Source organism: Puma concolor, chromosome A2, assembly GCF_028749965.1.
Source record: "Puma concolor isolate L17-30 chromosome A2, mPumCon1.1.hap2, whole genome shotgun sequence".
Classification (NCBI taxonomy): Eukaryota; Metazoa; Chordata; class Mammalia; order Carnivora; family Felidae; genus Puma; species Puma concolor.
Genome location: NC_141668.1, coordinates 146,445,961 through 146,468,983, shown reverse-complemented (window position 1 = coordinate 146,468,983; position 23,023 = coordinate 146,445,961). Strand labels below are relative to the sequence as shown.

The 23,023-nt window shown below is 38.2% G+C and overlaps 1 protein-coding gene across 1 annotated transcript; it reads right to left on the bottom strand.

Moving 5' to 3' along the window:
* Positions 1-273: 273 nt before the first annotated feature.
* On the bottom strand, positions 274-2,535 carry HESX1 (HESX homeobox 1). The gene is made up of 4 exons (XM_025916567.2): positions 2,295-2,535; positions 1,581-1,780; positions 1,177-1,278; positions 274-1,080 (listed from the first exon to the last, which is right to left on the bottom strand). The coding sequence occupies exons 1-4, from the start codon at positions 2,515-2,517 to the stop codon at positions 982-984; spliced, it is 624 nt and encodes a 207-aa protein (XP_025772352.2). The 5' UTR covers positions 2,518-2,535; the 3' UTR covers positions 274-981.
* Between the last annotated feature and the right edge of the window lie 20,488 nt (positions 2,536-23,023).

The window sequence follows — 23,023 nt, the reverse complement described above, 5'->3', positions numbered from 1 at the left end:
CTAGAAAACAAACACCCAGACTTCCAGTGGTAGGACTTCTTTTTTGTGATGCATCTTACCTATTCCTTCCCATCTTTAGTTGATAGGTACAATGGCAAGTGCAAGGAAAATACATAGTTTTTGTCCCAAAAAAGTGCCCTGATTTTTTCTAGCGACTATGTCGCAGCACATACAAAAGGCAGATCAGTTACCTCATCAGTCAACGTATTACTTTTAACAACAAAATATACGGTTGTTTGGAAACCACTAAACTAGAAATAGATATTAGCCCGATGATCATTATTCCTTTAATGAATGAAAGTAAAACACAACATTAAATAGCTAGGAAAATATTTTAAAATTTGCATGTATTTGCAGCTCAATCCTTTTTGCAATATAATACCAAGGGTATGAATATGACAACTGATGTCTTTCTGTCTCTACTTTGGCATAATGATTTTGCTTTAAAAAAAAAAAAAACAGCTTGAAACTGTTAGAAGGAAACATGCCAGAAGGATTTGTATTGATACGTGGTGAGAAAGTTTCACTGCTGTATGTCAGAAATTAAGAGGAGCTAATAATCATGTTTCAAAATGCACTTGAAGAAAACTAATTGAAACAGAGCATATCTTTGTGCCATTCTCCAGATTATTTTACTTAAATTATTCTGTAAATAGAATCCAGCTTGTGGAGTCACTTAGTCATGAGCTTGCTGATTTTAGCGAACTAGTTTCTTAGATTAAATTTGCTCCCTTAAAAAATAGCTGGCTTTTTCTGAAAATGTTTATTAAAATATATAGGAAAGGCCTTTACTGTAACTAAAAGTGCCCATGTATAATAGGTACCATGTTTTAATAGTGAATATTTACAATATATTTTCGGAAGAAAAATGACAACACTCAGATTAAATGCAGAAAAGATCACACTTTTTAAAATTTCATATCTCCATTGATTCCTCGGGTTCTGCAATTGTAAAATAATCTCACGTGGTCGGTTTTCCGTCTACTCCAGGAGATTCGTGTTGAAATTTTTTTTCGCCATTAGAAACTGTGATTCTCTATGGGACCTTTTCAGCTTTGCACGCCGATTTTGGAACCAGATCTAAAATTAAGGAAAAATAAAGTAGATCTCAGGAACATTATTTTACTATTCTTAACATTTCCATCATCACAGGTAACAGCTAGGTTTGAAAATTACCTGGATTCTGTCTTCCTCTAGATTCAGTTTTCGAGCTAAGTCTTCTCTGATATCAATGCCAGGATAGCAGTTTACTCTAAAGACATTTTCCAACACTTCAATCTATGAATAAGGTAATAGTTACATAAAATGTTGATATTTCGTATGTCATTATAAAATGGGCTTTAATTCGTATAACAAAATAATTGTATTTACATCTTGGGCAATTAATCTATATATGCCTTTTACATTTTTTAAATGACTATCCAGAAACTGTCAAAAAAAAAAAAAAAAACCACCTCCATAGAGTCTATTGTTTCATTAACAAGGCTTCTAAACTGAGATCCCAAAGGATTGGGCTTTTGCCCAACAGGGCGTTAGTTAAAACCTTTGTATTATCATTACTGCTTGAAAAAACTTCCCACCTGGTTTTGAGTAAAAGCGGTTCTTGGTCTTCGTCCTCTATACCAACTCAGTTCTCTTTTCAAAGACAGTCTTTCTGAGGGTGAAAAGTAATTTTCATATTTCAAAAATCTTTCTTCTGGCACTGGACGATCCACAGTATAAGGGAATGAGATCCCGTTAGGAAGGCTCGGGATATGTACACATAGGTTAATATCTTTCCCTAAAAGCAGAAAAATAAACTCCATCTTAGATGTCCAAACCTGTATTCCACAAAGTTCTATAAGAAGGAATTTCAGGAACTTGTCTTTAATTTTCCTGGGGAAATTCCTCTGGGTTTCACAAGAGAACTGACCTCTCATCAACCAAAAACCAAAAAGCAAACAAAGATGGAGATCCTGCCTTGCTGCTAGAGAACATTTTGATCTCTGAATGTCATGTATTTTTTCAGTGAAAAAATAGAATATCTGATGTGTCAAATACAAGAGACCTTTTGAAATAAATGCAGGTTCTTGGCATTTCCTGTGAACGAACTTTATACTCCCTTGGATCTAAGGCCAATTCTCTTTTCATTTCCTATAGAACTCAGCTGGAGGCACTGAAAGTCCTAGATACTTCAGTTATGTAATTGGATGAAACTGCAGTTTTTCTCTAGCTCTACGTAATATGAAATAAAGGCCAAAATAAACACTGCAGACGAAATAACAAAGAATTTAAAAAATTAACTTGTGGTGTACCTGAGGAGCCGCAGGTGTCTGCCCAGGGCCTGTGGGGTTTCATTGATGGAACACAGTCTTTCTTCTGGTCCAATCCCAAAATGCTCTCAATTGAAAAGGAGCAGGGCGAGGGTTTGCTTTCCCCGTGCCGAGCCCCTTCCTGCAGGCTGGGAGACATCCTCGAGTGGGCTGCACAGAACAGCGGCTCTGGCCTCTCCTTGCTTCTTGGCTGGCTCTGCCCCATGTGTACAGGGCTGGGATCTTCCTGTGGTTCACCTCCTGGCTCCGCTGACAAGGGGGCTGGATTTAGAACGTCACTAATTAAAATCCTGTCTTAGAAAGTTTTAGCATGTCAATGAACACTCTCCCAGCCAGCAGCTTGAGGAGTTAATTGTTTATTTGTTTGCAAGTAATTAGCAACTAATGGCTACACCAGGGGGGCCACCTACAGGGACAAAAAGTGTTATCTCTCCTAAGCAGAACACAGACTTAACTTTCTCGAAAGAAGTGATGCACAAACTAGCACTCCTCTTTTATTTGAAATCATTAATGTATAAAATCATGCCTTTTATTCTGAAGTTTATACTTTCATGGACTCCAGTTACCTAAACACACAGGCAAGATAGGAGAGCAGTCAAGTAATAAATAATCTAATTTAAGTGAATTTTCTTCCAGGGAAATTGGAAAAAATAATAATCTCTTAATGCTATTACGGTAATTCCAATGAAAATGCCTGTTTTTCATATGCATATGTAATAGTGAATGTTGTCAATGAAAACACAATGGTATTTGGAGTGCAGCATACCAGAAAAGGTTGGCAATGTTATTAACACTGAGTGTAATTGTCTTCCAAGTGCCTGGATTAATTCATAAGGAACAGTTGCACCAAGTATTTTAAATAATTAATGAGCTAATTCCATTCTTTCATCTTTTCTTTTAAATGAGACAGATACAAGTTTATGTGAAGATCATATGTAACCACCTGCAAGTAACTTAAAAGCATGACTGTTCAAACTAAAAGGAAGAATTTCTCTTCCCAGCAGGGTTGTTTCAAAGAACAGAGCATGATTCACTGTATTTTCTTAAAGAAGAATTTCCCTGTGTTGATTTTTTGAGGGGCTGGGAAGTCTTCACGAAGACAATAAGATTTGTGAAAAATAACCAAGAACAGAATATTTTCATTTCATCCTCCTAAGAAAACTTGAAATTAAAAGAGAAATGCAGCTGCTAATTGGGAAGATTGTGAAGTAAGCACACCTTGCAATACTTTTAGTCCTTGTACTCTGCGGCTCCTCTTTTTCCAGTAGCTTCTTGAGGATAAATTTAAGAGTTCAACTTTATCCAGGATTTAAACAACTACGAGACGATTCTTCAGGGAAGAGGAAAAGTAGTCTCCACTCATAGAGGAAATGGACTCTACAGGGTGGAGCTCAGCTTCATCTGATTTTATCCTATCATGAGGTACAAATATTGAACTAAATTCCTCTTTAAACAACTTCTAGAATGAACAAAGGATTCACATACAAAACATCAACAGGCACACAGAAGGATGGGTTTATAAATACAGGTGTAAAGCCATTGTAAGAATCAACAAACTAGTAAACATTTAATGCCTCATGGAGGTTTTGCCTCTAGCGTCTTGGAATGTAGACTGTGACCTTACCCTGAGGAAGACTTGGAGGAAGAGAGAGAATTCAAGATCTTCACAGATTCCTTTCTCTCGAGACATTCATCCATCCATCTGTTCATTCCACTATTGGCTGAGCATCTACTCAGTACCAGAAAGAACAGGATCCTTGCCCTCATGAAGCTCACAGTGGTATGGGGTGGGGTGGGGGTGGGGAGCAAACAATATTTGTAACAGTAATTATAAGTCAGTAAATTACCTCATATGTTAACTGGTGATAAAAATGGAAAAAGGAAGCGGTGAGCCAGGTAAGCCGGCTCATCAGTGCAGGAGGTGGAGATCCTGAAATCCTAACCCCACAGATTAGTGCCCTAGTGCACAAATTGCAATGCTCCTACAGCATACACTGAAGCAACTCTAATCCCCAATTTCTTCTTTATCAACAAGGACATTCCAATATCTTTACTGTTTGAGTTGACTTTATCTGGACTTACATAATACCATTTTATATGGGGATGGTAGATGAAAATGAAAGGTAGGAAAGAATTTCTCTAAAAATATCAGGGAAACATTTTCTTATATATTTATTCAACAAATTTTATAGAGCACTTACTATGTGCTAGACACCATTCTAGGTGCTAGATATCAGTGATGAACAAGGTAATTTCAGAGAGGGATAAACTCACTGAGAGGAAGAAACAAAATGTCAACCTCTCCCATTTACTACCTTTTGCCTTATTACGTTATATATCTGTTTATTATGTTTGTTTTCTATTATCTGTTTCCTATCTCTAGAATTTTTGTCTTTTTGTTCATTCCCTAGCATCCAAAAACAGTGCTTGGCTCATACCAGATGAAAGAATCTCATTGTTTCTTTTTGCATTCCTTCAAGTAAAGTTGGGCATTTATTTCTTCATGTTTTTCAGCCAATACGTGCTCTTTCTATTGTGAAATGATGGCTTATGTCTGTCTTAGTCTGTTCAGGCTGGTCTAAAACAAAGTACCACAGACTGGGTAGCTGATAAACAACAGAAAGTTATTCCTCACAGTTCTGGAGGCTGGAAGTCTGAGATCAGGGCACTGGCATGGTTGGGTGAGGGCTCTCTTCCAGGTGGCAGATTTCTCCTTATCTTCACATGGCAGAAGGGGCTAGGGAACTCTCCAGGACCTTTTATAAGAAACTAATCCCATTCATGAGGGCTCCGCCCTCATGACCTAATCACCTCCTAAGGGCTCCCACCTCCTAATACCATCACAAGGGGTATTAGGATTGCAACATATGAATTTTGGTGGGACACACACATTCAGACCATAGCATGTCCTTAGCCCATTTTTTTTTTAATTAGGGTATTTTTTTGGTTGTTGTTTCTTAATGATAAGAGTTTTTCATATATTAAAAGATGATAACTCTTTGGTATGTGTAATAAATATTTCCCCCATTTTGCCCTTGATATTTTGACTTTTGTGATGCTTTTTTTTTTCTCATATGAAGCTTCATATAGTAAAATGTGTTGATATTACCCTTTATGATTTCTACCTTTAAAAAGGGCCTTTCTGGGGCGCCTGGGTGGCGCAGTCGGTTAAGCGTCCGACTTCAGCCAGGTCACGATCTCGCGGTCTGTGAGTTCGAGCCCCGCGTCGGGCTCTGGGCTGATGGCTCAGAGCCTGGAGCCTGTTTCCGATTCTGTGTCTCTCTCTCTCTCTGCCCCTCCCCCGTTCATGCTCTGTCTCTCTCTGTCCCAGAAATAAATAAACGTTGAAAAAAAAAATTTTAAAAAAATAAAAAAAAATAAAATAAAAAGGGCCTTTCTGGCTCCATTTATGGTAGTAATGAAGTAGCTTCTATTGTACCTACCCTCCCACAGATACAAATTATAAACTCTGGATAAAGTGTTTTTTAAAACTACCCCAAAGTACTGAAAAGTAGTCCCAAACAGGGAAAATACATTTAGAAGAGATAAATAGCACTGGGTGAGCTTTCCCTTTTTATGGCTTTTTGTCTGAAATCAGGCACCAGTCAACACTATGTGGGAGGATGTACAATCTTATTGGCTTAAGGAACCAAAGGAGAGAGGTCAAGTCAACCACAGCAGCTAGGAAGTGACAGAGAATCCTAGGAAGGAAAGAGATACAGGGAAAGGCCCCAAATTCTGCATATAAATTCTGCCCAAATCCCCGGATGACTTCTGAATTTGGCATGCACGTGGAAAACACCAAACATCTCAGCTAATCCTAAAATGATTGAACAAAAATTTCAACCGATGACGACCACAAGGGAAACAGAGCTTAGATACAGTTTGAGCACAGACTGATAAAACAAAACAAAACAAACAAACAAACAAACGCAAATCAACATTCTTCAGACAGATAAAATAGAATCTGGAGACTATAAATATCATTTACAGAGTCCAGGATACAACACAACATTATTAGACATATGAAGAAACTGGAAAATGTGTCCCATATTGACAAGAAAATGCAATCAATGGAGACAGATCCAGGGGTGATACAGATGTTGGAATTAGCTGACAAGTTTTGAGAGCAGTAAATGTAAAGATGCTTAAGGACATAAATGAAAATGTGCTCATAATGAATGTACAGACAGTATCCATCATCAGAGAAATAATAACTACAAAAAAATCAAATGTAACTTCTATTACTGAAAAATAAAATATGAGAGATAAGAAATTCACTGGGTAGGCTTAACAGTATATAGGAGATGCCAGAAGAGTCAGTGAACTTGAAGATATATTAATGAATATGATCTGATCTGAAGAATACACAGGAAAAAACATTAAAAATAAAATCAGTGGAGTCTGAGTAACCTGTAAGACAATAAAACAATATCTAGCATATGTGTAATTGGAATTACAGAGGGAGAAATAGAGAAGATATAGTAGAAAAAATATTTGAAGAAATAATGGCTGAAGTTTTCCAAAATTTGGTGAAAGACATAAATTTATAGTTTCAAGAAGCTCCAAGAACCTCAGTAGGATAAACACAAGCAAAACTACATCTAGGTATATCATAGTCAAACGAATAAAACCAAAGATAAAGAGAAAAATTTGAAAGCATTCAGAGAAAAATGGTATATTATATACATAGGAATAACAATATGATTTGACTGAGTTCTCATCAGAAACAATGGAGGCCAGAAGACAATGAAACAACATCTTTAAAGTGCTAAAAGGAAAAATAAGCTTTTCAACCCAGAATTCTATATCCAACAAAAAATCTCAGAAAATGAAAGCAAAATAAAGACATCTCAAGATAAATAAAAACAAAGAGATTTATCACCACCAGACCTGTACTACAACAAAGTGACCAGTGTGACCTCCACTGTTAGGTGTTATGGGGCACTGTGGGTTCTGCTTTGATCTTTTGGATAGCTCTCTCCAGGGGAAGCCAGCCACCATGCCCTGAGGACACTTAAGTAAACCTGTGGAAAGCCCACATGGAGAGGAATTGAAGTTTTTGCCAACAGTCAACACCAAGTTGCCAGGTATGTGAGTGAGTCACTTGGGAAGTGAATCCTCCAGTCCTAGTAAAACCTTCAGATGAATGAAGCCCCAGCTGACATCTGACCACAATCTTAATGGATACTCTCAGACAGGACTGGATATCCAAATCACTCCTGAGTTTTTGATGCAAAGAAACTGTGAGAGGTATTAAATAAACACTGCTGTTTTAAACCACTTTTAGTTGATTTGTTATACAGCACTAGATAATTTACATAAGCCTCCATCATAAGAAACTGGGTTGGGTGGGGGGACAAAATAATATCATAGTTAGAAGAAGAGAAAAAATATAAGAGCAGAAATGAATAAAATCTAAAACAAACAAAGTTGGTCTTCTGAAATAATCAACAAAATTGATAAAACTATAGGCAGACTAATCAAGAATAAAAGAAGGGTGCCTAGCTGGCTCAGTTGGTAGAACATGCAACTCTAGATCTTGGGGTTGTGAGTTGGAGCCCTGTGTTGGGTGTATAGATTACTTAAAAATAAAATCTTTAAAAAAAAATAACAAAAGAGAGAACACAGAACACAAATTACTAATATCAGGAATAAAGAGGTGATATTACTATAGAGACTACAGATCATTAAAAAGATAAAAGAATATTAACAACTTTATACCAACAAATTCAACAACTTACATGAAATAGATAAAAATCTTGAAACAATATGATTACCAAAATTGAGACAAGATGAACTAGAATATGTGACTGGTTGGATATCTATTAAAGAAATTATTTCACACACAAAAAACTCCAGGCCCAGATAACTTCATTGGTGAAATTTATCAGATATTTAAAGAACAGTCTTATACAAATACCATCTTACACAAACTCCTTCATAAAATGGAAAGGGACCCTTCTAAATTCATTGCATGAGTCCTGAATATCACTGATAACAAAAAATTTCCAGAAAAATTATAGACAAATATCCCTTAGGAACACAGACACAAAATCTTTAAGACATTAGCAAATAGAATATAGAAACACAAAAAAGATAATAAATTATGACCGAGGCTTTTCTCAGAAAGGAAAGGATGGTTTAACATTCAAAAATCAATGTAATTAGCCATTAATAGAAAAAAAGATAATCATGTGATCGTTTTATCAGATGCAAAAAAATACTCATTTGTGACTGTAAAAAATCAGCAAATTAGGTTTAGAAGTAACTTCCTCAATATGACAGAGGGCATCTATAGAAATTGTCAACTAACATTTATTTGTTTGTTTACTTATTTATAAAGCTTATTTATTTAATCTCTACACCCAAAATGGGGCTCTAACTCACAACCCCAAGATCAAGAGCTATACACTCCTCTGAATGAGTCCACCGGGTGCTCGTTCTAAACATCAAATTTAATGGTGAAATATTGGGGCGTCTGGGTGGCTCAGTCAGTTAAGTATCTGACTCTTGATTTTGGCTCAGGTCATGATCTCACGGTTTGTGAGTTTGAGCCCTGCACTGGGTTCTGCATTGACAGTGCAGAGCCTGTTTGGGATTCTCTCTCTGCCCCTCCCCCACTCACACACGTACTCTTGTGCTCTCTCTCTCAAATAAACTGGTGAAATATTGAATGCTTTCTCTCTAAGAATAGAAACAAGCCAAGGATGTTCACTTTCAGTATTTCTATCCAACACTATATGGGATCTAAGCCAGTGTAATAAGGCAAGAAAAAGAAAGAAAACTCATATAGATCAGAAAGGAAGAATTAGAGGTGCCTGGGTGGCTCAGTCGGTTGAGTGTCTGACTTCAGCTCAGGTCATGATCTCGCAGTTGACGAGTTCAAGCCCCGTGTCGGGCTCTGTGCTGACAGCTCAGAGCCTGGAGCCTGCTTCGGATTCCATGTCTCCCTCTCTGTCTGCCCCTCCCCCGCTCATGCTCTTTCTCTCTCTGTCTCAAAAATAAATAAACATTAAAAAAAATTAAAAAACAAAGAAAGGAAGAATTAAACTTCTCTATTCACAGATGACATAATTGTTTACATTGAAAAATCTTAAGAATCTACAAAATAGATACTAAAACTAATACGTAAATTTAGCAAAATCATAAATCAAAGGTAAATATACAAAAATCAATTAAATTCTATATGTTAGCAGCCAACAACAAAACATATACCTGCTATGATCCAGCAATTCCATTTCTAGAAAAATGAAAACATAGGTCCACAAAAAGCTTGCATGAGAGGGGCGCCTGGGTGGCTCAGTTGCTTGAGTGTCCAACTTTTGATTTTGGCACAGGTCATGATTCCAGGGTCATGGGATCAAGCTCTGTGTTGAGCTCTGAACTGAGTGTAGAACCTACTTAAGATTCTCTCTCCCCCCTGCTCATGCTCTCTTTTTCTCAAAAAATAAAAATGAAAAAACTTGCACAAGAATATTCACAGAAGCTCTATTCATAATAGTCAAAACTGGCAGGTAGGTGTCTATCAACAGGAAAGTGGCTAAATAAACTACAGTATAGTTATACAAATTGAATACAATTCAGCAATATAAAGGTATATACTACCAATGTATGTGACAACATTGATGAATGTCAAAAACATTATGCTAAGTCAAAGAAGCCTTATACAAAAGAATATCTATGGTATGATTTCATTTATATGATGTTCAAGAACAGACAAAATTAGTTTGTATTGAAAAAAATCAGAAAGGGGTGCCTCGGTGGTTCAGTTGGTTGAGTGACCGACTTTAGCTCAGGTCGTGATCTCACGGTTTGTGAGTTCAAGCCCCGCGTCGGGCTCTGTGCTGACAGCTTGGAGCCTGGAGCCTGTTTCGGATTCTGTGTCTCCCTCGCTCTCTGCCCCTCCCCCACTCATGCTCTGTCTCTCTCTGTCTCAGAAATAAATAAACATTAAAAAAAAAGTTAAAAATAACAACAACAAAAAAGAAAAAAATCAGAAAGTGGAGGTAAAGGTGGGGACTAAATGGGAAGCAGAATCAGGAAACTTGGAGGGTGATGGCAATGTTCTTGGGTTTGTATTACACAGATGCAAGCATTTGTCAATATTTATTGATTGGTACTCTTGAAGATTTGTTCACTTCACTGTATATAAAATTTCATCCATTAAAGCATAAACAAGTATTGAACTAGATGGTGAATGATATGCATTTGAAGAATTTAGGGGAGAAATATATACATATATACATACACACACACACACACACATACATACATATACATATCTGCAACTTGCTTTAAAATGCATTTACTAAAAAAATTAAATAAATTGATGGATGGACATATGATTATTAAACATTATAATTGTAGATCAAAGGACTTCTAATCCAGTAGAATTTTCTAAGCTGATGTAAATGTTCTATATCTGCATTACCCAATACGGTTGCTACTAGACACATGTGGCTAATGAGCACTTGAAATGTAACTAGTGCAACTGAGGAAATGAATTTCAAGTTTAATTTTATTGTAAATTATTTAAATTTAGATAGCAGATGTGGCCACTGGCTACCATTTTGGACAACACAGACAGAACATTTCCATCACGGCAGAAAGTTCTGTCAGACAATGTTGGTCTAGAAGCACAGAACAATGTTGAAAATAGTGATGATGACAACAGACCTCCTTGTTTTGATTCTGACAGGAGAACAGTGTCCCATCATTAATATGATGTCTACTATGGGTTTCTAATAAATGGTACTTATCTAGAGTAATGTTATAATGAATACAAACAAAATATCTGTAGTGCTTTATAGCTTCTAAAGCATTTAAAAATATTTGTATTTAATCCTTTCACAAATCCTCTACTCTTGTGGTTGAGAAAACAGAAACTGAGAGTTCAATTGTATATTACCACCAACTAGCAAGTGGTAGAGACTTGACTCAGATTTCTGTCTCCAAATTCCCTTTTCTATTGACTTTATCAATTAATGTCCACAGTAACATAGCCATCAATGATCTCATGATATAAACATCAAAACGTATGATAAGAAAAGGTTGTGAAAAGTTGGATATGACATATCCTCAATACCTTTTAACACTTATTTTGATATAAGAAAAGCCTGACACATTGACATTTAAAATTACAGGAATCATAAAATTGGGCAGTCTACCTTTTAAACATCTATACGTACAAAGTGAAGTAAAAATTGAAAGGTTTATGTTTTATTTTAGTAACTTGTATATCTACCCAGGTTTTGCTAACAATTTATTTTCTAATTGTGTATTTCAAGTAACTCCCATATCACTAACATCAGAAAAATGTTCAATGTCTTAGATGTTTTAGCAGAGTTTTACAAATCAGCTATACAGTTATCGTGCTCATGGTCTGTGAACATAAGAGAGAAACACAATAAGCAAAGCTTTAATGACTCTTGCCTCTTGCTTTTGCATAGGAATTACACTGTTCTATTTGGGACTATTTTTAATTGCTAAAATGTTTTCTAAAGCAATGTAATTTTTTGCTGTTATACCTTCAGTATCTCCTAGAACAGTGGCAAAGTACACATTCAATAAATATTTGTGTATGAGTGCATAAATGGATGGATGGATGCGTAGAACTAGGAAGAGGTGACATTTGTAAACTGAACAGGCAATGTAAATGCTGTGGGTTTACGACTGTTGTTTAATGTGTTCAGGTACTCCCAGTTTGCTATGAACTATTGATGTATCACTCCAGTGTAATCCACAAATTAGAAGACATCTTGGCATTCTGCAACTAAAATTTAATAAGAAGGAAGATGGGGGATGTGTTTTAAAAATCGGAGCGTAGGGGCGCCTGGGTGGCGCAGTCGGTTAAGCGTCCGACTTCAGCCAGGTCACGATCTCGCGGTCCGTGAGTTTGAGCCCCGCGTCGGGCTCTGGGCTGATGGCTCAGAGCCTGGAGCCTGTTTCTGATTCTGTGTCTCCCTCTCTCTCTGCCCCTCCCCCGTTCATGCTCTGTCTCTCTCTGTCCCCAAAAAATAAATAAACGTTAAAAAAAAAAAAAATTAAAAATCGGAGCGTATGTGCGCTGATACAATATTGTGTACCAACTATACCTACATAAGAAAAATTAAAAATCTAAATTTAGAACCAAAAAATCCTGAGTCATATTGAACAAACAGTTCACAGCCGTGGCACTCAGTCATTCCTAAGGCCCTCATCTGCCATTATTGCTATCGGAGACACACAGTATCTTTCCCAGCGATTCAGGAGAGTTGGGAAGGTTTCATACACGTTTTTCTCCCCCCAGCACTATCACAGTGCCCATCACACAAGAGATGTTAAATAAAGGTTTGTTGAATGAGTTAATTTTCTTTATAATATTGGAACAACGTTCAACCTTTGTTCTTCTGAAATCTCAAAAGCGTAGTTTCATAGTTTTACATTATGAAATCCGTCAAAATTCTTTTCAGTATAGTGTCTTGTACATATTGTGCCCTTAAAATCATCTGAAACACAAATGCATTTTTATTTTTAAAAGATTCATTCAGGGTGCCTGGCTAGTTCAGTAGGCTAGGAATCTGACCCTTGATTTAGGCTCAGATCATGATCCCACAGTTTCGTGGGTTTGAGCCCTGCATCAGGCTCTGCACTGCTTGGGATTCTCCCTCTCTCTCTACCCTTCCCCGCTTGCACTTTCTGTTTCTCTCTCTCCCCAAAAAATAACAAAAACAAAAACAAACAAAACCCCCAAACTTTAAAAAATGATTCAATCTCACAGTACACAGAACAAGATATGATCATCTCCTTCAATTCTACCCCATTTTTATTCCCCAACCTTCTATTGGCTACCACTACTAACAGTTTATGCTTCTCTTTCCTGCCTTTTTAAATTTATTATTTTTTTTTAATATTTTATTTTTATTTTTGAAAAAGAGAGAGAGAGAAAGAGAGACAGCGCAAGCAGGGGAGGGGCAGAGAGAAGGAGACACAGAATCCAAAGCAGGCTCCAGGCTCTGAACTATCAGCGCAGAGCCTGACGCTGGGTTTGAACTCAAAACTGGCTTAATCTACTGAGCCACTCAGGTGCCCCATTCCTGCCTTTTTAAAGTGCTTTGGTATAATAGGTGGGTGCACACACACATATTTTTATCGACATGGAGTCAGACATATGAATTGTTCTGCAGTGGGCTTCCCCAACATTGACATGACACTATGTCAGCACATACAGTTCTGTCTCACTCTTCAACAGCTGCTTGGCACCTACATCAGGTGGATGAACAATAATTTATTGAATTATATCTCTGATAACGGGCACTTAGAGTTGTCTCCATCTTTTTAAACTATTATAAACATTATAGCATTGAATACCTTGTACATACATTTTAGCATACATGCGTGAGTATTTCCATGAAAAATTTCTTTGAAGAGTATATTATTTTTTTTTGGTGGATGCTGTCATGTTTCCTTTTAAGAAATATTTACCAATGAACACTCCCACTCCGTCTAGTCCTTGCCCTTCTGTTCTCGCCAGATTAACAGTAGGAACAAGAAAACTCAGGGCTAGGCTAAATTAGACTTAGGTTTTCCATAGACACAATATTCAAAGATGAAACAGTTTTGGATTTAGGGCTTTGAGCGGTTCAGGCCTACACTTTAGTGCCATTTAATCTAATCATTGCAGATTAAATGAGAGTTATCGGTCAACCTTAAGACCGGTTTGTTACTTATAACATTGTTTCTGGGACAAGAATGTTATGGTTCTTATGTAAAAAACAAACAAAAAACAAAAAACAAAACCCTTTTAAATCACAACAAACATTTATTAAACTTTAGCATATATATATCAAGGGTGCACTAGGTAGCCAGGAGATGAAATTGTTTCTGTCCTCAAGAAACTGGTGATCAAGGTGATAGTAATTAACTTTGTTATAGGTGTGAGAATGTGATTACAGTTCTGTTAAAAAAAAAAAAAAAGCTCTTGTAAAAAAGATTCTACTTTAGTATTTATAGATAGAATTTCAAGATGTCTGGGTTTTGCTTTAAAATATTTCAGGAAAACAAGGGGCGCCTGGATGGCTCAGTCAGCTAAGCGTCCAACTTCAGCTCAGGTCATGATCTCACGACCCGTGAGTTCGAGCCCCACATCGGGCTCCGTGCTGACAGCTCAGAGCCTGGAGCCTGCTTCGGATTCTGTCTCCCTGTCTCTCTCTGCCCCTCCCCCACTCACACTCTGTCTCTCAAAAAAAAAAAAAAAAAAAAAAAACAGGAAAACAAGAAAACAGGGAGAGAATTAAAACAAGTGTTGCAAATGTTAAGTGTTGAATTGGAGTGATGGGTGGATGTGGATTTATTATGTCTTATTATGTGTAATGACTAGAGATATAATAATGTAAATTCATTATTTTACCTTAAAAAAAGATTTTATTTTTAATTAATCTCTCTACCCAACATGGGGCTTGAACTCATAACCCTGAGATCAAGAGTCCTATGCTCCACCAACTGAGCCAGCCAGGCACCCCTCTCTCTACCTTTGCAAATATAAATAATATTCTCATTCTTCTAGAAACACCAATATATAAATACAAAATTTCAATATAATAAAATAATAAAGACGTATGCACAAGAGGTTATGAAAGCAGAAAAGGACCCAAATCTGTTTAGGTGGGATTGAGCAGGACTGAGAGTATAAGAGCCCAACTCCTGTATCAAACTATCTGGGTCCAAATTCCAGTACCTCCTCTTTTCAGTTATGTGATATTGGCATGTAACTTGGCCACTCTGTGCTCAGTTTCCTGTATAACAAAATGGGGATAATTATAGTACCTAATTGAGGATCAAATGAGATAGCTTGCAAAGCCCTGAAACAGTGCCCAATACATAGTAAACATGAAACTGTGTGTTATTATTTATTATCATTGTCAATGTTACTATGAAGGCTTTTCAGAGATGTCTTGAGGCAGAGATTTTTTTTTAACGTTTATTTATTTTTTAACGTTTATTTATTTTTGAGACAGGGAGAGACAGCATGAACGGGGGAGGGTCAGAGAGGGAGACACAGAATCTGAAACAGGCTCCGGGCTCTGAGCTGTCAGCACAGGGCCCGACGCGGGGCTCGAACTCACGGACTGTGAGATCATGACCCGAGCTGAAGTCGGACACTCAACCAACTGAGCCACCCAGGCGCCCCAACGTTTATTTATTTTTGAGACAGAGAGAGACAGAGCATGAACGGGGGAGGGTCAGAGAGAGGGAGACACAGAATCCGAAACAGGCTCCAGGCTCTGAGCTGTCAGCACAGAGCCCAACACGGGGCTGGAACTCACGGACCGCGAAATCATGACCTGAGCTGAAGTCAGCCGCTTAACCCACTGAGCCACGCAGGCGCCCCAGAGGCAGAGATGTTTTAAGAAAAGCAACATAACTTAAAGCCAATCAGATGTGTGTGTGTGTGTGTGTGTGTGTGTGTGTGTGTGTGTATGCATGTGTGGAGAGAGGAAGTTAACGTGATCCCATATTTCTAGCTTAGGTGACCAGATGGATGATTACATCATTAACTAAGAAGAGAATATAGATGAAAGAGAGTTTGTCACTTTCAAATTGTATTTTTAATCATATAAACAAATGAGCAGGTATACAACAAACTGAATTACCTCAGAATTAAAATACAGTTCTGAGAATGAGAAGGTAAAGTACTAATGAAAATTGGCAGCATGAAATGTAAAATGGTAAAGATTCTAAAAATACTTTAAGGGCTAACTTTATCTAGAATAGTAAACATTATTGTTATATACCTCATACACATAACCTAAATAAGTGAGGTCATTTGAGTGCTAGAAGATACCTGGAAATAACATTATTTCAGAAATCCAACAACTCAGATATTAATGGAATTGCCTTAAAAATATATATTTCTCAAAGGTTATAATCAGATAAGGTAGCTGTCATGGTTACTGATGACTCCTTCCACATAGGTACTACTTGGGAATTCTCAGCAGTGTCTGGGTCCCCATTAAAGCAGACACTGTTTAGGGGACAGGGGCAGAAAAGAGCAGAAATGATCTCTGGAATATCTTACTTCGAGTGCCCCAAAGTCTTGTCCCTTACCCACAGTTTCTTCTATTAGCCATGATATCTATTTACTTAATCATCTCTCTTTAGAATTTGAAAAAATTTAAGGAAAAAATAAGCAATTTAGTAATGTATCATGCCACTGGCCTATTCATGATTATAACTATTACCAGTTTTCATTTTAATTTTTAATGTTTTCTACTTAATTTTGAAACAATCTCAGATCTCCAGAAAAGTTGCAAGTACAGTACAAAATTTCTCTCCAGTCATTTGAGAGTAGTTGCTGATACGATGCTTCATCACCCCTGTATACTTCAGAGTGTTTTCCTGCAAGCAAGGATATTCTCCTACATAATCACAGGAAAAGCATCAAAGTCAGGAAGTTAACATTGACATATCACTATCATTTAACCATCAAACTCCATTCAAGTTTCACCATTGTCCCGAATGACATCCTTTACAGCAAAAGGATACAGTTCGGAATCACACATTGCTTTCAGGTCTGTCTCTTTAGTCTCCTTCAATCAGCAACAGATGCTCAGTATTTCCTTGATTTTTCATGACCCGGACACTTTTGAAGATTACAGTCCGTTACTTTGTGGAACATCCTTCATTTAAGGTTTGTTTGATGTTTTCTTATAATGAAATTCAGGTTAAGCATCGTTGGCAGTATGTCCACAGAAAACATGCTATGTTCTTTTCATTGTTTGCTATCAGATAGCACATGACTTTTATTTGTCCCATTACTAGTGATGTTTAACGTTGAGCATTTGATTAAGATGCTTCCTCACTATGAAGTTATTCTTTTCCCCTTTATAACACAGTATTGGCGGGGAGGTGCTTTAAAGTAGTATGAATATTCTGTAATACTATTCTTTACAAACTTTCTATTTATTCATTTGCTTATATCAGGATGGACTCATTTTATTCAATGAGTTATAATTTCATTATTTTTTGTGATGTTGAAAGTTTCCCTGATTTTCCCTGTTGATGGCTGCTAACTGATCAGGGTGGTAGCTGCTGAAGGTTTGTGGCTGTGGCAATGGCTTAAATAAGACAATGAAGTTTGCCGCATCAGTTGACTCTTTCTTTCACTTGAGCACTTAGAGGCCATGGTAGGGATATTAACTGACCTAATTTCAGTATTGTTGTGTGTCAAGGGATAGGAGAGGCATAGTGGGGAGCGGTTGGCGGAACAATTAGAACACATACAGCATTTATGGATGAAGTTTGCTGTCTTATATGAGCATGGATCCTGGCACCCCAAAACAATTAAAATAATAACATCGAAGATCACTGATCACAGATCACCATAATGAATATAATAATAATGAGAACATTTGAAATAATGTCACAGTTACCAAAATGCAACACAGAGACACAAAGTAAGCAACTGCTTTTGGAAAAATGGCACTGAGACTTGACACAGCGTTGCCACAAACCTTCAATTTATAAAAAACACAATATCTAGGGTGCTTGGGTGGCTCAGTCGGTTAATCGTCCGACTTCGGCTCAGGTCATGATCTCGCGGTTTGTGAGTTCAAGCCCCACGTTGGGCTCTGTGCTGACAGCTCAGAGCCTGGAGCCTGTTTCAGATTCTGTGTCTCCCTTTCTCTCTCTGACCCTCCTCCATTCATGCTCTGTCTCTCTCTGTCTCAAAAATAAGTAAACGTTAAAAAAATTTTTTTAAAAAACACAAAATCTGAGAAGCACGATAAAACAAAGAGCAAAAAACAAGGGATGCATGTAATTCCAAACTAGCACCATAAGGGTCATTCTAACTTTGTCCCTTTCCATACTTGTAATTCCCTTCTCTGACAGCGGGAAACCTGGTTTCCATTATCCTCAATATATTTATTGATGTATCCCCTTATGTAACCAAACTTCCATTGCTATCACCCTCTCTCTGCAGAGATGCCCTACTCCCCCACGTGAGCTCTGACATCTTGTACTAGGCTCCCCTCCTACGTGGAAGGGTTTCTAACTCTACTAGAGCACCCATAATCTGTCCTAGGTACTTCCTCATGCACAAAAGCCCTTCTCTCTCTGTTTGGGTTCTGACCCCCTGCTCGCAACCACTCTCTACGTGGGTGCTCTCTTCACCCTCCTCAGGCTCTGAGACCCTGCATTAAGCTGCCTTCCTTCATGGATATTCCTCACTCCTTGCATTCTGAAATGCTGCACTAGGCTCCCAACCTGCATAAAAGCCCTCCTCATCATACCTGGACTCCAAAACTGCCCTCTCATTCAGATGCTCCTCACCCCACTCTTCTTCTTCACACCTCTCTCTTAGCTGCTTTTCCACCGAAATAGCCTCTTTATCCCTCCCATGTTCTGACACCCACCAGTGCAGACATCCTCCTCACCTTGAGCACGTTCTGACACCCCACACAAGGATGCCCCTTTTTGGGAATGCCCTCCTCATCCTTGTACTCCAACACCCTATTCTCGGCCCCTGTGGCTCACCCACCTTGCACAGACTTCTACTTCATTTGGCCCCACCTAATGGCTTTAGGACTGAATTATTCAAGAAGGGAAGAGGAAAAACCATACAGCTGTTTTTACACGAAGTCATTGTCTTTTGTTATTAAAACATTTCTTTTGGGACACCTGGGTGGCTCAGTCTGTTAAGCGCCCGACTTCGGCTTAGGTCATGATCTCGTGGGTTGTGAGTTCAAGCCCCACATTGGGCTCTGTGCTGACGGCTCAGAGCCTGGAGCCTGTTTCAGATTCTGTGTCTCCCTCTCTTTCTGCCCCTCTCCTGCTCCTGCTCTGTCTCTCAAAAATAAATAAATGTTAAACAAACAAACAAACAAACAAAAACCATTGCTTTTGACCCTGTAGACAAAAGGTGATTTAAGCGTCCGAATTCAGCTCAGGTCATGATCTCACAGTTCATGGGTCCAAGCCCCATGTCGGACTTTGTGCTGACAGCTCACAGCCTAGAGCCTGCTTCAGATACTGTCTCCTGTCTCTCTGCCCCTCCCCCTTCCCCCTTCTCTCTCTCTCTCTTTCTCTCTCTATCTCTCTCAAAAAGAAACATTAAAAAATGTGATTTAGCTAAACCACTGAAGTAATTTTTCCATTAAATCACTCTATCTCATAAACTATGGAGCTTACTTAGGACAATGTTAATTTGTCCATAATTTATGACATCTCCTATCACTAATTCATTCAGCTTCCCCAGCATTTGTTTCAAATCAGAACCTCTATTAAAGGTGTTTGTATCCAAAATGAGGGTAAAAGTCAAAATCCTCACATAGGCCAGAAGGCTTCATGTGATCTGTCCTCCTCTTCCTCACGTCTCCCCCTCAACTCTTTCCCCAGGCTGCTCCTTTCCTGTCACCCTGGTCTCTATGAAATTATTTTTTTCATTTGTATTAAGTATAGTTGGCGTACAATGTTAAATTAGTTGCAAGTGCACAACATACTGATTTGTCAATTCTATACATTATGCAATGTTCACCACAACAGGTATAGTTACCATCTGTCACCATACAAAGTGATTACAATATTACTGACTATATTCCTCATGCTGTACTTTTCATCCCCATGACTTATTTGTTTTATAACTGGAAATCTGAATCTCTTAGTCCTCTTCACCTATTTCTCCCATTTCCCAACCCCTCTCTCTTCTGGCAACTTCCAGTTTGTTCTCTGTATTTAGGAGTCTGTTTCTGGGTTTTGTTTTTTGGGTTTCTTTGCTCATTTGCTTTTTTTAGATTCCACATATAAGTGAAAGCATATGGTATTTGTCTTTCTCTGAGTTATTTCACTTAGCATAATACCTTTTGTGTCCATAATACCTTTGTGTTGTCGCAAATGGCAAGATCTCACTCTTTTTTATGGCTCATTCTTTTTTATTCATTTTCATTAATTCATTATTTATTTATACTTTACACACACACACACACACCATATCTTTTTTTTTAATGTTTATTTTAAGAGAGAGGGTGGGGGAGAGAGGTGGTGGGCAGAGAGAGAGGGAGAGAGGGAGAGAGAGAGAGAGAGAGGGAGAGAGAGAGAGAGGGAGAGAGAATCCCAAGCAGGCTCCATGCTCAGCATGGAGCCCCACGTGGGGCTCAATCTCATGACTGAGAGATCATGACCTGAGCCACAATCAAGAGTCAGACACTTAACCAACTGGGAGCCACCCAGGCACTCCTGTACCATATCTTCTTTTTTTTTTTTTTAATTTTTTTTTCAACGTTTTTTTATTTATTTTGGGGACAGAGAGAGACAGAGCATGAACGGGGGAGGGGCAGAGGGAGGGGCAGAGAGAGACGGAGACACAGAATCGGAAACAGGCTCCAGGCTCTGAGCCATCTGCCCAGAGCCCGACGCGGGGCTCGAACTCACGGACCGCGAGATCGTGACCTGGCTGAAGATGGACGCTTAACCGACTGCGCCACCCAGGCGCCCCACCATATCTTCTTGATCTCTTCATCTATCTATGGACACTTAGGTTGCTTCCATATCTTAGCTATTGTAAATAATGCTTCATTGAACATAGGGGTGCATATATCTTTTTGAAATAGTGTTTTATTTTCTTTGTAAAGAGAATGTAGTGTAATTACTGGATCATATGATATTTCTATTTTTCGTTTTTTGAGGAACCCCATACTATTTTGCATAATGGTTCCACCAATTTACATACTCACCAATGGTGCATGAGCGTTCTCCTTTCTCCACATCCTCACCAACACTTGTTATTTCTTTTCTTTTTGATACTAGTCATTCTGACTGGTATGCAGGAATATCTCATTGTGGTATTGGTTTGCATTTCCTTGAGGATTAGTGATGTTGAGTATCTTTTCATGTATCTGTTGGCTATCTGTGTGTCTTCTACACCAATATAAAAAGATTTGCACAGCAAAGGAAACCATCAGCAAAACAAAAAGGCAACCTACTGTATGGGAGAAAATACGTGCAAATGATTTATCTGCTAAGGGGTTAATATCTGAAATATATAAAGAACTTATACAACCCAACATCCCCCAAAAAACAAATAGCCAAGTAAAAAATGGGCAGAGGAAGTGAATAGATATTTTTCTAAAGGAAACATAAAGATGGCCAACAGATACACAAAAAGATGCTTTATGCAATTCTTAAAACAGAATGGCTGGGCCATCTTTGCCTTAGGGCTTAGGGCCTCTGCCCTGGTTCCTCTTCCTGAAATACTTTCTCCCCAGATGTCCCCATTACTCATTCCAGTGACTCCTTCATGTTTTTGTTTAGATCTCACCTTCTCAATGAAGCCCACTCTAATGAGCCTGTTTAAAATCGGAACTGCCTCCAACCCTGATTTCCCTGCCACTTACCGCTTTCTAATTTATTATACTCCCAATACTACTTATTATGTTTATTTTTCATTTGCTACCTTTCTTCCCACCATCCCCACTAAACTGTAGCTCCATAAGGGCAGGGGTTTTTAATATTTTGTTCATTACCTAACAAATATTTGTTGAATGCAGACAGCAGTTTCCTGAAGCAGATTGAATCCCAAAACTAAATTCAGAGCACCATCTAGTGTTCTTGGAAGGATGTGCTTGCTACTCAACCCTGAGAGTCATTTGCATTAGCCATGGGATAAACAGTACTGGTGTAATCAATTCTCACTTACTCTATTTTTTAGTGCCCTCTGTGGTTCTGTGAAAATTAAAATGTTTTCCATGATTTAACAGTCATGGGACATATTGACTTCTCTAAGAGTAATCTCTTCTCCAAGGACTTGCCTGTTGCTCCCCAGAATTCCTTGGGGCTACAAGTGTAATGAAGGGGGCCCTGGGTGCCTCAGTCTTGGTTTCAGCTTGGGTCATGATCTCACAGTTTGTGGGTTCCAGCTCCGTGGCAGGCTGGCAGGGTGGAGCCTGCTTGGGATTCTCTCTCTCCCTCTCTCTCTCTGCCTCTGCTCGCACTCATACTCTCAAAATAAATAAATAAACAAACACTTTTTTAAAAGTGTGGAGGCGCTTGGGTGGTTCAGTTGGTTAAGCATCTGACTCTTGGTTTTGGCTCAGGCCATGATCTCATGGTTTTGTGCATTTGAGGCTTGCATCAGGCTCCGTGCTGATAGCTCTGAATCTACTTGGGATTCTCTGTCTCCCTCTCTCTCTGCCCCTCCCCATTCCCACTGTCTCTGTCTCTCTCAAAATAAATAATAAACTAAAAAAAAAGTGTCATGAAGGTCTCATGTCTTTAAGCCTTACGGCATCTGTCTTTCCCCACTTGCAAAAAACCCCCTAAATACAAACACAAGGTAATAACCTTTTCTTTTTTGGTACCTACACTATTTCTCCAGAATATAATAAATTATATTTGTTGATTTAAAAATTTTTGCTTTGGCCACAAAAGTCCCTAAATCAAAGTGATAGAATGCTAGCAAGGGTAATGGTAATAATAATGTTTAAAATAGTATCAGGATTCTCTAAGATAATGAGCACAGACTTCTGATTTAGAAAATATTGGTTTCTTTAGATACCATAAACAGGAAAAATGCTTTAAAAGCATTAGAACATTTAATATTTGGGGCATCTGGCTGGCTCAGTAGGAAAAGCATGACTCTTGTTCTTGGGGTCATGAGTTTGAGTTTCACTTTGGGTGAGATTACTTAACTAAGTAAATAAACTTTCAGGAAAAACATTTAATATTGAACAGTA

Excerpts from the sequence above, each read along its gene's own strand:
- HESX1 (XM_025916567.2), bottom strand. The coding sequence starts at position 2,517 with ATGGGGCAGAGCCAGCCAAGAAGCAAGGAGAGGCCAGAGCCGCTGTTC. Across the intron at positions 1,279-1,580 it reads CCGCTTTTACTCAAAACCAG|ATTGAAGTGTTGGAAAATGT; the intron begins GTGGGAAGTTTT and ends CCTTATTCATAG. Across the intron at positions 1,081-1,176 it reads TAGAGGAAGACAGAATCCAG|ATCTGGTTCCAAAATCGGCG; the intron begins GTAATTTTCAAA and ends CCTTAATTTTAG.